At 34.2% G+C, this 14,417-nt stretch overlaps 1 protein-coding gene across 1 annotated transcript in view; it reads right to left on the minus strand.

The window, feature by feature from the left end:
- Positions 1 to 10,951: 10,951 nt before the first annotated feature.
- Positions 10,952 to 14,417, minus strand: part of LOC138310378 (BMP-binding endothelial regulator protein-like) — an 84,960-nt gene continuing 81,494 nt past the window's right edge. Inside the window, exons 12-13 of the mRNA XM_069251576.1 lie at positions 11,971 to 12,101; positions 10,952 to 11,531 (exon numbers count right to left, since the gene is read on the minus strand). Of these exons, the coding sequence (XP_069107677.1) occupies positions 11,353 to 11,531; positions 11,971 to 12,101 (310 nt within the window). The 3' untranslated portion in view covers positions 10,952 to 11,352. The remainder of the gene's footprint in view (positions 11,532 to 11,970; positions 12,102 to 14,417) is intronic.

Below are 14,417 nucleotides of genomic sequence, written 5' to 3' on the forward strand. Positions count from 1 at the left end.
TCAAACATGGATGGATCTTGGGCACCTTATTCTGACGAGCATCAAAAGCTTTAATTTATATGATTGATATTTTTCTTAGTAAAAGTATATCGAACATACATGTATTTAGAGAATTTTAAGTGTTCAATAAATTGAAAATATCTATACAGTACAAAGGCGACGTGTCATATCTATACAGTACAAAGGCGACGTGTCAGAAGGAATTACACGTCAATCTTATTAATTTACATATCGGACCTGTAAAGTAAAAATAGTCAAAGGGACATAACTGCCTTTGAAATGGCTTCAGAATGTCGAAATGAAACACATGTTTTAAGGTAGTGCCTACAAATTACCAGATTCATTGTCGAGTATAAATTTTATTTCTGCTTAGTGTTTTATGGATTAAAAAGTCCTACATTTTCAGTATCGATGTGATTAAGGTGTTAAGTTACCATCTCTGGGTCAATCTATACATAGATAGTGCGATAATGTTAATCCTAGTACTCAGGCCTAGAAATAAATAATCATGATACATCGTGTCATAAGTGTGTGACGTGTATTTCTGTAATCATACGTTCGCTTTTATTCTATCTTTGGTTTTATTTCTACAGATGACTGCTTCGACAAGTCCGGTGGCATCTATAAAGGAAAGACTTGTGATGAGTTGGTAGAGGAGAGTAGAGGATACTGTTATACGTCTATCGAAGAAGTCTGTTGTTTGTCATGCTCTTTCAAGAAACAAGATGTTTCAGGTAATGATTCTAGCAACATGTTATTGTGAGTGCAATATCATATTTTTTGAGCAAACAACATATTTTTTCGTTCTAAATGTTGACGAAAACACTAAAACCTGCCACAATATGATATACATGTGGCATAAATTGAAGATACGTAATATGCATAGATGCATATGGATTATTGTCGATGAAGTTTTCTTACATTTACATGTAACAATTAAATATTGCATAAGGAGCTAAATTTGGAGCAAATTATTTCAATGATTTTTATGTGAGTAGCCGATAAATCATATTTTTTTTTATTAATTTAATGTTCTTTGTTTAGTTTTCTTTCATTTTAATCATGTTTTCACAATAATCCACGACCGTATTAATGGGAATCATTCACCTACCACGTGATACCCGATAACTTTTATGCTGGACTATTGTTTCTATTGCAAACACCATTTCGACGGGAAGATTACAAAAAATCAAAAATGGAGATACTAATCCCGCACAAACGTTATCGGGTATCACCTGGTACATGAATTAGTATCATTACTGTAAATATATATATTTTAGCGGTAATATGATTGCGCTTAATTTATTTTTGTATATATATGTAGTTCATGTTCTCATAAATGCGATAACATCTTCAAGGTCGCATTTGTGCTAAATTTTTATTCAAAATGTGTTTGAAGTATTTACTATGAAATTTTAAGATTTGATTTGTACATTTTTGTAAACTTTTCAGCTAAAGTAATTTCGTATTTTGTTCTTTCTTATTTAAGGCTGCGAATATGGCGACAAATCTTTCAGATGTGACGCTAAACTATGTGGGAAATACGACAAGGAAACGAGAGAAAATATTTGCTGTGAGACATGTGACGGGTACAAATCGAAACAAGAATCAAAACCATCTACACAAAAACCAGTGACATCGACAAAATCATCGCATACGTCAAGAGAAGTCACTGAAACATTGCCAAGGAAAAAAGTTCAGAAAGTAAAGAAACCGGTGAAAACTTTTTCATTTCCAGTCTTAAGAAAAAGAAAAGGGAAGAAGAAATCTTCAATTAAACATAACGTTAAAGTTGAAAAAGAGCCCGAGTCAAAGCCTATACCACCGACAACGTCAGTCGATAAAACGGCTGGCTGGATTGATCCAGATCCACTTCCGGTAACAACGCAAGGGAAGATAACCACCGCTGCAAACATCCCAGATAAACAGTTTAAAGAGAACTACGTAGTATCACATTGGGAAGGACCAACAACACAAGAGCCTAGACAACCAAGAATGGACACGGTTGCAGATACCGTTTATCGGACGGGCTCTATAACTCACTCACAGAATAGAGGAAATACGGATGCCTGGGTTGATCCCGACATCCCAAATTCATTACTCCCGATACCAGATAGACCAGAAATGAAGAACTCGCCATCGTTGTCGGCTCCCGATATGAGTTCTATTAACAGCTTAAGGGATACTGTACTTTCGATGCCCTCTGTTGAAGTAGAACCTGATGTTCCCGTGGTTCCTGTGGTAAAAGACACAAGCCCCTTTGACGGTTCGACTATTGTCGCTGATTTCCCAACTTCAGAAAGCTCTAATAACGATTTGATTTCCCCGGGATTCGATGTCAAACCTTGGGATTCGTATGCAGCTGCTAACAGTGAAGGCGGAATCGTAAGCGGTCCTACAGCAAGTCCAAATATTCCCGAAACCAATTTAGAGAAAAAGACAGTTGACCTTACAAATAACCCTATTAAAATCCTCAAAGCACCTGTTCCGGAACCAGACAACGAATATGCTGCTAAAGATAATAATGTTGAGTCTCAAGTGAAAATCATCACCCCGGAAGAACCTAACCCTCCGGTTATACCTATACCGCCACACGTTGTGGAAGTAAAGCCAGTAACTGATCCAGCTGTTTATGACAAACCAGTGGCACTCGAAGAAACCTCACAGGTAGAGAATGTACCATTTGTTCCTGTCGTTCACAACCAAGTTGAACAGCCAAAAGTAGCAGCTCCTTTACCAGATCCAGTTATAATGATTAAAGGACCAAAGAAAACAGAAGCCAGTCCTGCAGTAAAAAATATTCTTGAAAACTTCATAAATCCTAATGAACCGAATGCATCCCCTAACGTAGAACAGAACGTTTTACCCATTATTCCGGGACCTAACACGCTCGGGGTTTCTGTTACGGTCGACCCATTGGCTCTGCCGGTGGATCTTGAAACTGCTATTGTCGAAGGGATATCTTTACGGGATGCAATGATCAAAATCCCGAAAGAAGCATTAACAGTAAATAATCCAGCCCCAAGTGTACCCTTCTTTGGAAGCAATGAAAACTCGTTACATATGTCACCCGATGTCTCTAAGATAAAGAAAAATATAGAAATTCTGCCTTTGGAGCCACCACCAAAAGACGTAAATGTTATTCCTGTTGAGAATACATTTCCTGTCGAAATTGTAGAAAAGGCTGAGAAATCCATCCCCGTCGAAAAAATCGTTCCAGTAGAAAGTGTTCTTCCTGTCAATCCAGTTGAGAATATCGTTCCGGTGGTTAATCATATACCCGTAGAAAATGTTGTTCCAGTTGAAAATGTCCTTCCTGTAGAAAATATAGTTCCGGTAGAAAATATTGCTCCCGTAGAAAAAGTCCTCCCCTCAGTAAAAAATGCCATTCCCGTAGAAAATGTCGTTCACAAAGAAAATGTCGTGCCTGCTGAAAAGCTTCCAATAAATGATAATGCGGTTGTAGTAAGCGATAAAACTCCAGTTGAAAATGTGATGGACAGTCCTATATCGACAACAAATGAAATACACAATTCTGAAACTATAGAAGTCAAAGGCAGCGGAGATGTAAAGAAAACCTTCCTTATCAAGACAGTGGCCAAGCCGACGTCTACAGACTTGAAAGCGATTCCGGTCATTGCAGGTGATGGATTGACGATTCCTCCACCTCATACTGTCATTATACAGCAACCGTTCTATATGCCACCTTACGCACCGTGGTTCTACTCTTCTGATAGAAGCAACAATTTATATAACTCGGTACGAGCTCCCATACGTACTCCAGTCTTTGTTAGAAAAACTAAGCATTTTAAAATTGTAAGAACGCCGAAAACGGAAAAGAAAAAGAAGGTTACCAAAGCTGAAAAGATTGCGGATCCAGTACAATCAATGGCAACATGGAATAGCCTGCACCCACCGGTTACTCCGAAACCAAGCATAAGAATGTTTTCAGCCTCTCCAGTAAAAAGCCAGTCCATTTCAGATGACGATAGTGAAATGCCGAGTCCGCCAGTCCAACAAAGAAGACCTATGGTACAGAGACAACAGAGCAGGTCGACTGTCAATCAAAACGTTGGTTTACGTCATCAGACGCACACACATAGGTTCCAAACTTCACAGATCATGCAGCCCCGCCATAATAATCAACAAATGATGGCTACCTCGTCCAATTCCATCTTCAACCGTCACCAGGTGGGTTCGCGTAACCAGTTTAACAGTCAGAGTCCGCCAGGGCCCTACAATACCAACCATCCGCTCTATAGGCCACAGAGGGTGTTCGTGCACCATGTACATAGCTTTAATTATCCGAATATGAATAATATGCAACATTGGCAAAATATGAATAATTATATGCCGAAGCGTCAGTCCATGAATATGAACCACCTACCTTTTTGGTATAACGGGAGATGGTAGTGGCGTTCTATTTCTGGAAATATTTCCCCTAAACAGATAGGAATAAAATAAGTGTTACTTTCTCGGACTTTATATATCGTAAAGTTTATTCATGTTTAAATTGTCTTCATGACCAATATGTATTTTTCTCCGTTAACATTAAATTGACAGCGGAAATAAATCTCAATACTCTAACGTAAAATTCCGTAATTAGGTTAAGATTACCTTAAATTAATTAACAGGATGTAAACGACATATATCTAGTCATTATTCTAAGTTACGTATAATGTCCTAAGAGTATATTGGACTTATTAAAAAAGATTATGAGACCTTGAGAAAAAGATAGTCTAATAGAGGGGAAATTGTCTTAATTGATTTCTTAGCGGAACAATAAAAAAAAACATTCATGCATGAATACAGTATTTTTCTGACGTTGGTAAACAAATTTGTTAATCGATTGACATGGTCATTGATTTATGCTCAACTAGTATTTCTAAATAACTGCCATATCGAAGAAAAGATACTAGAATGAAAACAATAATACAGTATCTATAGAAAGTCTGATGGACCATGATCGATGGTCTTTAACTTTACGATGAATATCAAAACAGTGACAAGACGTGTAACGTATTGGTTTTCATTTCAAATCATTGGCACACTTTTTCATTAATATCTGTAGAAATTATTATATTCCATGCTTCAAAAATATTTTGTTGTATTTTAAGTGCGTTTCAACTTCAAAAATTAATGCACTTCTGAGTTCTTTCTGACAGCATTGTAAACTTTGGCATTGCTATTAAATCTTCCTAGAAAACGAAAAAAAGTATTATCTTTATTGTTAAAATGAATCTCATCTCCAGTATGAAATGTATATATAACATTTTATATGAAATGAATGAAAATGTAAGCCTTATCATGAGGTGAAAATGACTTATCTCTCTTTAATAACCCATATTGCATTGAAAATATCAAGTGTGTTTTGTTCATGTTTTCCTAAAAATCCTTTTAAACAAATATAAAAATATTGAGGAAAATTGCCTGAAACATAACTGCTGATCTCACAATTTTTACAGAGTATAAATAGTCTGTATGTATGTATGTTCATTGTTCTCGGAAGGAAACAAAACTAAACACAAGGCCGAGCATTACTTATATTGAGATATTATTTCTTTCTGGTGTATCATGATAGTATTCTTATTATTCTCATTCATATATCCTTTACTATGGTAAAGATCACATCGTTCTTCTTAGATATATTTACTGTTCTGTATGCTATTGATTCATTATTAAATGTGAAATCATCATCAAAATATTTAGACTTGTTTTCACTTCTTTCAACAATCAATAATTTTTGCTCTTGATTTAAGTTGCTAGTTCAAGATACCATTACGTCGCGTCACAAATCAGACCAGTAAATATTCTAATTTTTCCAAGCCAAAAGACTAATACTATCTTATATCATTTTAAGTATATGAGATTAAAGAAATTACTTGATTGGCTTTATTTTTAGGTGACATAATGTAAAGTCTCATGCTGTCTTAAAATTTAAAAAAAAAATACAATCAAACAATGAAATATTAAAAAGTCCTGCTATCGGTGAAACGGTTAATCAAAGTGGATAGATATATTATTTCAGGCAAGCTAGAATTGCATTCCTTCACGGAATAGAAACGTTAAGTAACATAAGTCACGATATATTGAAATAAAAAACAATTGAACAATAAAATGATAATTAGTCATGCTTAATTTTCGATGAAAGTGTAAATTAAAGAGGACAGATATATCATTTCAGATAAGTTAGAAGAATTGTTATTTGGCTTTGATCTAAACATAGATACGCTGGGGAAACAATCAAAATGGTACGGCTCAATAATTAATATCACATATCTACAAATCAAGCTTGTCCCTTTGATTTCTTCCTATCTTATATAATTTGACGTTTGATGTCGAGTGTCGTCAGCAGTTTATTGGAAAACTTCCATCTCAATATTTGTTTGATGATCTCGTTTTATTCCTCTACAAATGGAACACGACTCTAATAATTTAATAGGGAGACATTTTATGAAACCTATTTTGAATACTGCTATCGCGTTAAGAAAATTTCCCCTTTTAGGGCCCTACCCTTCAGTCCTTAGGTGTTGGAGCAAACTCATTTATACAAAATATAATTGCCATTTCCCAACAATGTTTCAAACCAGTTGCCATCTATCCAAGGGTTATGGAGGAGTAGGATTTTAAAGCAAAATTATGAAAACTTGCCCTTTTTGGGCCCTGCCCCTCTGCCCCCAGGGTCAGACCTAACTCATTTATATTAGATATGAAGGAGAAGTAGGATTTTAAAGCTTAAATTAAGAAATTTCCCCCTTTTGGGGCCCCGCCCATCAGTCCCTAGGGGTCGGAGTAGGATCATTTAAATAAAACATGTTTGGCCTTTCCCAACAATGGTTTCCATTCATTTAAGGATGAAGGGGAGTAGGATTTTAAAGCTAAATTTAAGGAATTTTGCCCTTTTGGGGCCCCACCCCACAGCCCCTAGGGGTCGGACCAGGCTCATTTATATAAAAAAAATATATTGTCCTTACCCAATGATGTTTCACACCAAATATGGATGAAATTCATCCATGGATGAAGGAGGAGTAGGATTTTAAAGCTTAAATTAAGAAAATTTCCCCTTTTTTAGGGCCCCACCCCTAAGCCCCTAGGGGTCGGAGCAGGCTCATTTATATAAAGTATGATCGGCCTTTCCAAACAATGTTTCAAAACAAATTTGGTTGCCATCCATCCAAGGATGAAGGAGGAGTAGGATTTTAAAGCTAAAATTAAGAAATTTTCCAATTTGGGGCCCCATCACACAGCCCCTACGATTTGAACCAGTATCATTTCTATAATAAATGATTGTCCTTCGCCAATGATCTTTCATTCCAAATATGGATGAAATCCATCCAAGGATGAAGGAGGAGTAGGGTTTTAAAGCTTAAATAAAGAAAATTTCCCTTTTAGGGCCCTACCCTTCAGTCCTTAGGTGTTGGAGCAAACTTATTTATACAATATATGATTGCCATTTTCCAACAATGTTACAAACCAGTTGCCATCCATCCAAGGGTTATGGAGGAGTAGGATTTTAAAGCAAAATGATGAAAACTTGCACTTTTGGGGCCCTGCCCCTCTGCCCCCAGGGTCAGACCTATCTCATTTATATAAGATATGAAGGAGGAGTAGGATTTCAAAGCTTAAATTAAGACATTTCCCCCTTTTGGGGCCCCGCCCATTAGTCCCTAGGGGTCAGAGAAGGTTCATTTAAATAAAACATGTTTGGCCTCTCCCAACAATGGTTTAAAACAAATTTGGTTTCCATTCATCTAAGGATGAAGGGGAGTCGGATTTTAAAGCTAAAATTAAGGAATTTTGCCCTTTTGGGGCCCCACCCCTCAGCCCCTAGCGGTCGGACCAGGCTCATTTATATTAAAGATATTGCCCTTACCCAATGATGTTTCACACCAAATGTGGATGAAATCCATCCATGAATGAAGGAGGAGTAGGATTTTAAAGCTTAAATTAAGAAAATTTCCCCTTTTTTAGGGAACCGCCCCTAAGCCCCTAGGGGTCAGAGCAGGCTCATTTATATAAAGTATGATCGGCCTTTCCAAACAATGTTTCAAAACAAATTTGGTTGCCATCCATCCAAGGATGAAGGAGGAGTAGGATTTTAAAGCTAAAATTAAGTAATTTTCCAATTTCGGGCCCAATCATTCAGCCCCTACGATTCGAACCAGTATCATTTATATAATAAATGATTGTCCTTCGCCAATGATCTTTCATTCCAAATATGGATGAATTCCATCCAAGGATGAAGGAGGAGTAGGGTTTGAAAGCTTAAATTAAGAAAGTTTCCCCATTTTCGGGCCCGCTCCTCTGCATTTAGGAGTCGGACCTATCTCATTTATATAAAAAAAGATTGCCCTTCCCCAATGATGTTTCACACCAAATATGAATATAATCCACTCAAGGGATAAGGAGGAGTAGTCTTAAACACGACGGACGGCGGAAGGCGGACGACGACGGACGAAACACGATGACAATGGGTCATCTTGACCTTAGGTCAGATGACCTAAAAAGCCTTCTGAAGACATTATCTATAGTAGAAGGAATTGTAAGAATTACTTTTTGAACACATTTTTAAAAAGTTTCTAAATCAAACGAAAAAGAGGTTGTCTCCTCACACAAGAGTGTGATGTTGATAAAAAATAACAAACCCCATGTAACTATTTTGGAATGTTTTAATATGGTAGATTTCCATTACTGGATAGTAACACACTGTACTACTCAGTACGAGACAGTTCATAAATAAACGAAAAAGTTTCAAACGGTAAAAGTCATATAAAACGTTCCTCACACATTCACCAAGGACATCATACCCTGACACCATATACAATACCATCCCATTTCTAAAGTTTTGATTATCATAATGTAATACAAGTTGTTGTTTAGATATGACACTAAACCGGGTTAATTATTAGACGAATTGTATTTTCCAATAAACCAGATAATAGCAAATTGATAATTAATTTGATTTTATTATTTTCCTAAACCATTTTTAACATGGTTCTTTTCTGTGCTTTGAATAATTAATCTTAAAAAAAGTAGTTACTATCAATTTTTATCAAGTGGCATACTCAATAATAGGTTGGCAATATCTATTTATTACTATAAAATGGCGTAGCATCGTTCATTATCAATATTTTACAATAAAAATTTAAAATAGAGTTATCCTTCTTGGAATACTTCTTCGCCGTTAATGTACACGTTGTTGTACTCCCAAACAAACCCGGATAAACGAAGCTCTAGATTCAAAATAATAACTGATCAAATTCTTTCAATTTCAAACTTAAATTCTTATTAAAATTTAGTTTCTGACATTTTTTTTATAAATGTTTTATTACTTAACGCCTTCCCTATTACTAAACACTAGCAAGGATAAAGTTCAGGATAAAGCCTTTGAAATAATCAATATGAACAAAAAAATATATTCATAATTTTTATATCATCCTCCAGAAAAAAAGCAACTTCAATTAGAATAAAACATTGAAATCGTTCTTAAAACCTAAAAGTTTGGCCAAAATTCGTTCTCCGTTATGTTTTATTGCAGAAATCAATACTTTCAATACAAACCATTCATTTACAAAGTTAAATTATATACAACAGAACACAGACAGCTAAATGGTTCGTCATGCGCACAACTGTTCACCATTCACATCCAATCAGAACCTTACCTGATTCGGAACCTTTCCCGATAGCCGAGGTGTTCCGAACACATTCATGTCACAATACACTGGCCTTACAACAAATACAAATATGTTAATAAATAAATCTATATACACAACCAGTAGTAATAAATTAAGTACAGTTTGTTAACACAAGTTACCCCCGTTTACTTGACATGATACGCGATAATTAGGACAATGTTGAATAATCAATGAATAAAATACAAAAAAGTAGTTTTGTTCAATTATAATAATAAAATGTTGAACCAACTACAATCCATCGCGCTAAATTCAGGAAGCTCAACAAATGTTTCTGGACCGAAGGAAAACTTACTGTAGTAGGTATGGGATAATATGAATTGGGGAACAAAATAATGCAAAACATGATAAAAACACGTTAAATGAAAGACTTTGGTAAATTGATGAAGTTGATGAATCGATTTTATTGAAACTTTCGTAGATATTAATCTTGTTTTAAAAAACAATTTTATAAAACGGATATATTTGACTCACATTGGATTCAGTGCGGAGATTTATCTCATTAAATTTAGAAAATGAAAGCTATTAAATGTCAGTATTTATTATCTCTGACCAGAACTCTGTTATGTTAGCAAACGAAATCTTGATCTTTAAATAATTAAGTTTTTTTTCTAAATCTTTCGATTTTTTTCTGAGTGTCAGTCTTTGGTATGTAAACAGTGCTACTTCACCAATCTCAGTGTAAATTAAACATTGGTAAAATATAACACATATTTCACAGAAATAATAAAATAAGGTTATGAAATGATAAACAGTTTATCATCACCTTTAAAACGTAAGGTATATTTGTTGATGAAAAAACGAATATGGATTAGTTTGGATGATACAACGTTTATCATGCTTTACATATAATGTCCCTATAAGTACATATTGCACATTTGGGAAACCGGGCTTGAAATCTATTTTTAGAAAATCAGCAGTGAAGTGATATATGGAATCAAAGTATAACACAATAAATAAATTCTTAATTTCAAAAAGATTTCGGTGGATATGGAGCATCGTGACTTTTTCATTAAACATACACAACCAAATAAGGTAACAAAGAACTGATTTACATAAATGGAGACAAACAATGAGTATTGTGTCGTGTGATGTCGAACCATTTGTAATTCGAGGCATTTGGAACAAAGTTTTGTAAATTATCCATAGATCGATGTTTGACATTGAATCTAATCTATACTCCCATCCTTTTGCCGTCGAGTTTGGTTAAAGTCCCCACACAAAATGTAGAAAAATCTTTTTTCATTGAACTACAAATGGAGTAAATATGAGTACCACTCCTACCTCATATAACACAATAAATGAAAAATATGCAAGAAATGCTAAAGAACATCAAGTTTTTTCTCTCTCATATACAAAAATACCAACAAATGCTCTGATACTTTCTGGAGCCAGTGGACTATAGTTCAAAATCCATCAGGTCATTTTGCATGTGAATTTTGATGACGATTTGTCTCAAATATTACGTCACAGTTGGATAGCACACTCAGAAACTTCCGTGCGTATCATAACGTCACTTCCGCCGATCTTTTTTGTACACGTCTCCATTCTGGAATCTCTCTCACACGCCATGAAAATGGACGGACCAGACAGACAACCAAACTTTTGACGTCAACAATCGTTGAGATATGACGTCATCAATATCTAAATGTATACGTCATCACCGTTTCGGACACTGTCTGGGTTTGATACATTTATTGTTATGTAGTACTCTGTTTCCTGGACACACACATCCGGGTGAACACTGCGTTTTACATAATGCTTTGTTGGTGCGTTCGTTACACGACCGCATACAGCGTTTTGTACATTGTCTATAAGTAGCACCTTCTGGACAGCGCTCTGAAAACGACAAAATGAAAAAGGTTATTACAATTCCATGATTAATAAAATTATGCAACAATGGCTTAATTAAAACTAATAAGTAGAATTGTCAAATATATTCACACTTTTCGTCAAAAACAGTAGTTAAATGATCTGAAAACGCTTTGAAAAAGTTTACTTCGCGGTAAGAATGAAGTGAAATGCAGGAAAAAAATAATGTTGGAAAAATGTTAATATTGAAATCAACCGAAAGATACGTCGCATATTCTTATATTAGCAAATATAAATAAATAATCATCATTATAAGAATGTTTTAAACCTATTTTGTTTATATTTGGCACTTTCATTCACAGTTGTTGTATCAAATGGCTCAAGTTCATATGAATTTACGAATAAATTACGAATATGTCATTACACGTATTGACTTAATCCAATGACAATATCCAGATTTACTGACCTGGACAGAAGCGCTGATCATCCCACGTTAACTGTATACCCTCGTTGATACATCTGTGCGCGTATGCTTTCACGGCTTCACAAGCACACTGCTTGTTATCCGGGCACTCACACATATCGGCAATACAAGACCTGAAAAAAGATAATATAATAAATAATTACTTTAATGAATTTTTTTTTCATGGCATAAAAAGTAAAAGTTAGTCCTTCTTAACTCTTGAGTACTTGTGAGGGAAAGGAAAACTAATATCTTCAGGTTAACACTAAAGGAAAGACAACCTACATACAATTTTAATTAGACATAAGCAAATTTCAAATTGGTTAGTAAAATTCAAGTAGTTGATAAAGACAAAATAGTCTTTCGCAAACAAAAAATAGAAATACACATGTTTTTTTTTGTTTTTGTTTTTTTCTATATCGTATCAGCTTTAATTTAGATTTGATTTGATAACATTTTTCAGGGATGTGAATTCCATGAATTCTTCATAAAAAATGTCGTTATCATTTATGAGTTCGACATTGAAAATGAAGTAATTACCCATGGGTTTTGTATATAAAGTAACACTATGGCATCAATAAAATCATTTAAGTGAAAGAATGCCCGGACTATAAGTCATCATATGTTATATCGCAATATTTTTTTTTTCGCTGTGAAAATAATTTTAGGTTGAACGATTATGGAGATTCAGTCGGTGTGGCTTTTAGTAAGCCATGTATTCTGACATGTTCATCCAAAGAATGATTATGATATACTACATACGTGTAAATGTAACAGTAGAAGCAAAAACTTTACTACTAATGTATATCATAGAAAAATTGCGTTCTGTGGCGAAATAAGACGACTTATCGAAATAACAGGAGTAATATCTACCTAAATCGAGATAAACAATTGAAAATGTCGCTTTACTTTTATATATTGATTTCACTGCCGTTGAGATGTGACGATTACTTTAAAACTTTATATCCTGTGTACATTACGTTGCTAATAGTGAATACCCGTTTGACTCCATATGTAGTGGTACATGTGTTTATTTCATGAATTTTAGCGGGGTTGATATTTTCGCGATTTTGCGGGACATTGCTATAATTGCGGAAATTTTATACGGAAAATATTAATAAACGGTTGAATCACATATAAAGTTAAAACCAGACCTCAAAAATTTGAAAGCGCTTTTGGTCCTCCTTTTTAAATCTAATACAATTAAAACATGAACTTGTGGTACCTTTCATTCCCCAATTAATTTCTTAGGGATAAATGTTGACAGATGGATGTATGAAATAAATTTTCTGTTGTATCTATTGAGATTTTTTTTATCTACTATTGTAAGTAAAGGGAGACAATCCCAACTTTTGTTATGGGTAAGCTGTATCTATCTTATTACAAAAAGAGAGAAAATTTGAAACAAATGGATGTAATCTAATATGAAATTAAGTAAAATCTCGTTTTCTGTATGAATTTAAGACTTCCACATGCTTGTATGGATCTAATAGTACAGTAATTTATTAATTTTATATTGGATTTGGGCATATATTGATATATCACATGTTGTAATATTACTTATGATTAAATAAAAATATATATATATAAAAAAACAAGAAAAAAAAAGCGCTTAAAGAGTACCTCGTTTTCAGATCAAATCGTGAAAACTTTGACCCGCGAAACTAACAGGCTTTACGGTATCTCATAGAAAATGACATATTCAGAATGTTGTTCATAGTAAATAAAATAACTCAGTTCATGGTACTTATTTTGTAGTTTTATTCCAAAAACATTTTGAATGTAGATTTAATTTAAGGATTGACAGTCAAAACAATTGTTTTGTACCTGTTATAGTAATAATTTGTTTCGATTATTTAAGGAATCCGAATACCCGCACAATTTACAATTTGTTTTGTATTTTTGTGGTATAAGTTCGCTTTGCGGTTTTATCAAGTAAATCGAAGTTAAAATACTTTTCTTTTCTACGAACTACATTAAATAAAAAATAGTAAATTACTTACACTTATATTTACTTTACAAGTTCCATGATATTTACGCAAAGTTCGTTACTTATAAAACACAGAAAAAATCAATCTGGTGAATGAGCGCAAATACGCGAGAACCAAATTCTCTAGTCATGCCACACTGTTACCCTATTATTACATAAAATTGTGTATTTCCGTATGATTTTTTTTTCATTTTCAATGTACTGTCCATATGTATCAAAGAATATTATTAACATTCACTCATCGAGACCATAAAAAATTACAAAATGTAAATAAGAAGAAGTCACAAAGTGCATATTACATAAACATGACTGCCTTTTTGCTGTTCATCTGGGTCTGTTTGAAATGCTTTACATAAATATATTCCTCTTTTTTTTCATTCATCTGGGCTGTCATGACACACTCATGTTGCCTTATCTTTCAAGTGAATCTCCATAATTTATGATCACATAAACATCAAAC

This window comes from Argopecten irradians, chromosome 16 (genome assembly GCF_041381155.1).
Source record: "Argopecten irradians isolate NY chromosome 16, Ai_NY, whole genome shotgun sequence".
Classification (NCBI taxonomy): Eukaryota; Metazoa; Mollusca; class Bivalvia; order Pectinida; family Pectinidae; genus Argopecten; species Argopecten irradians.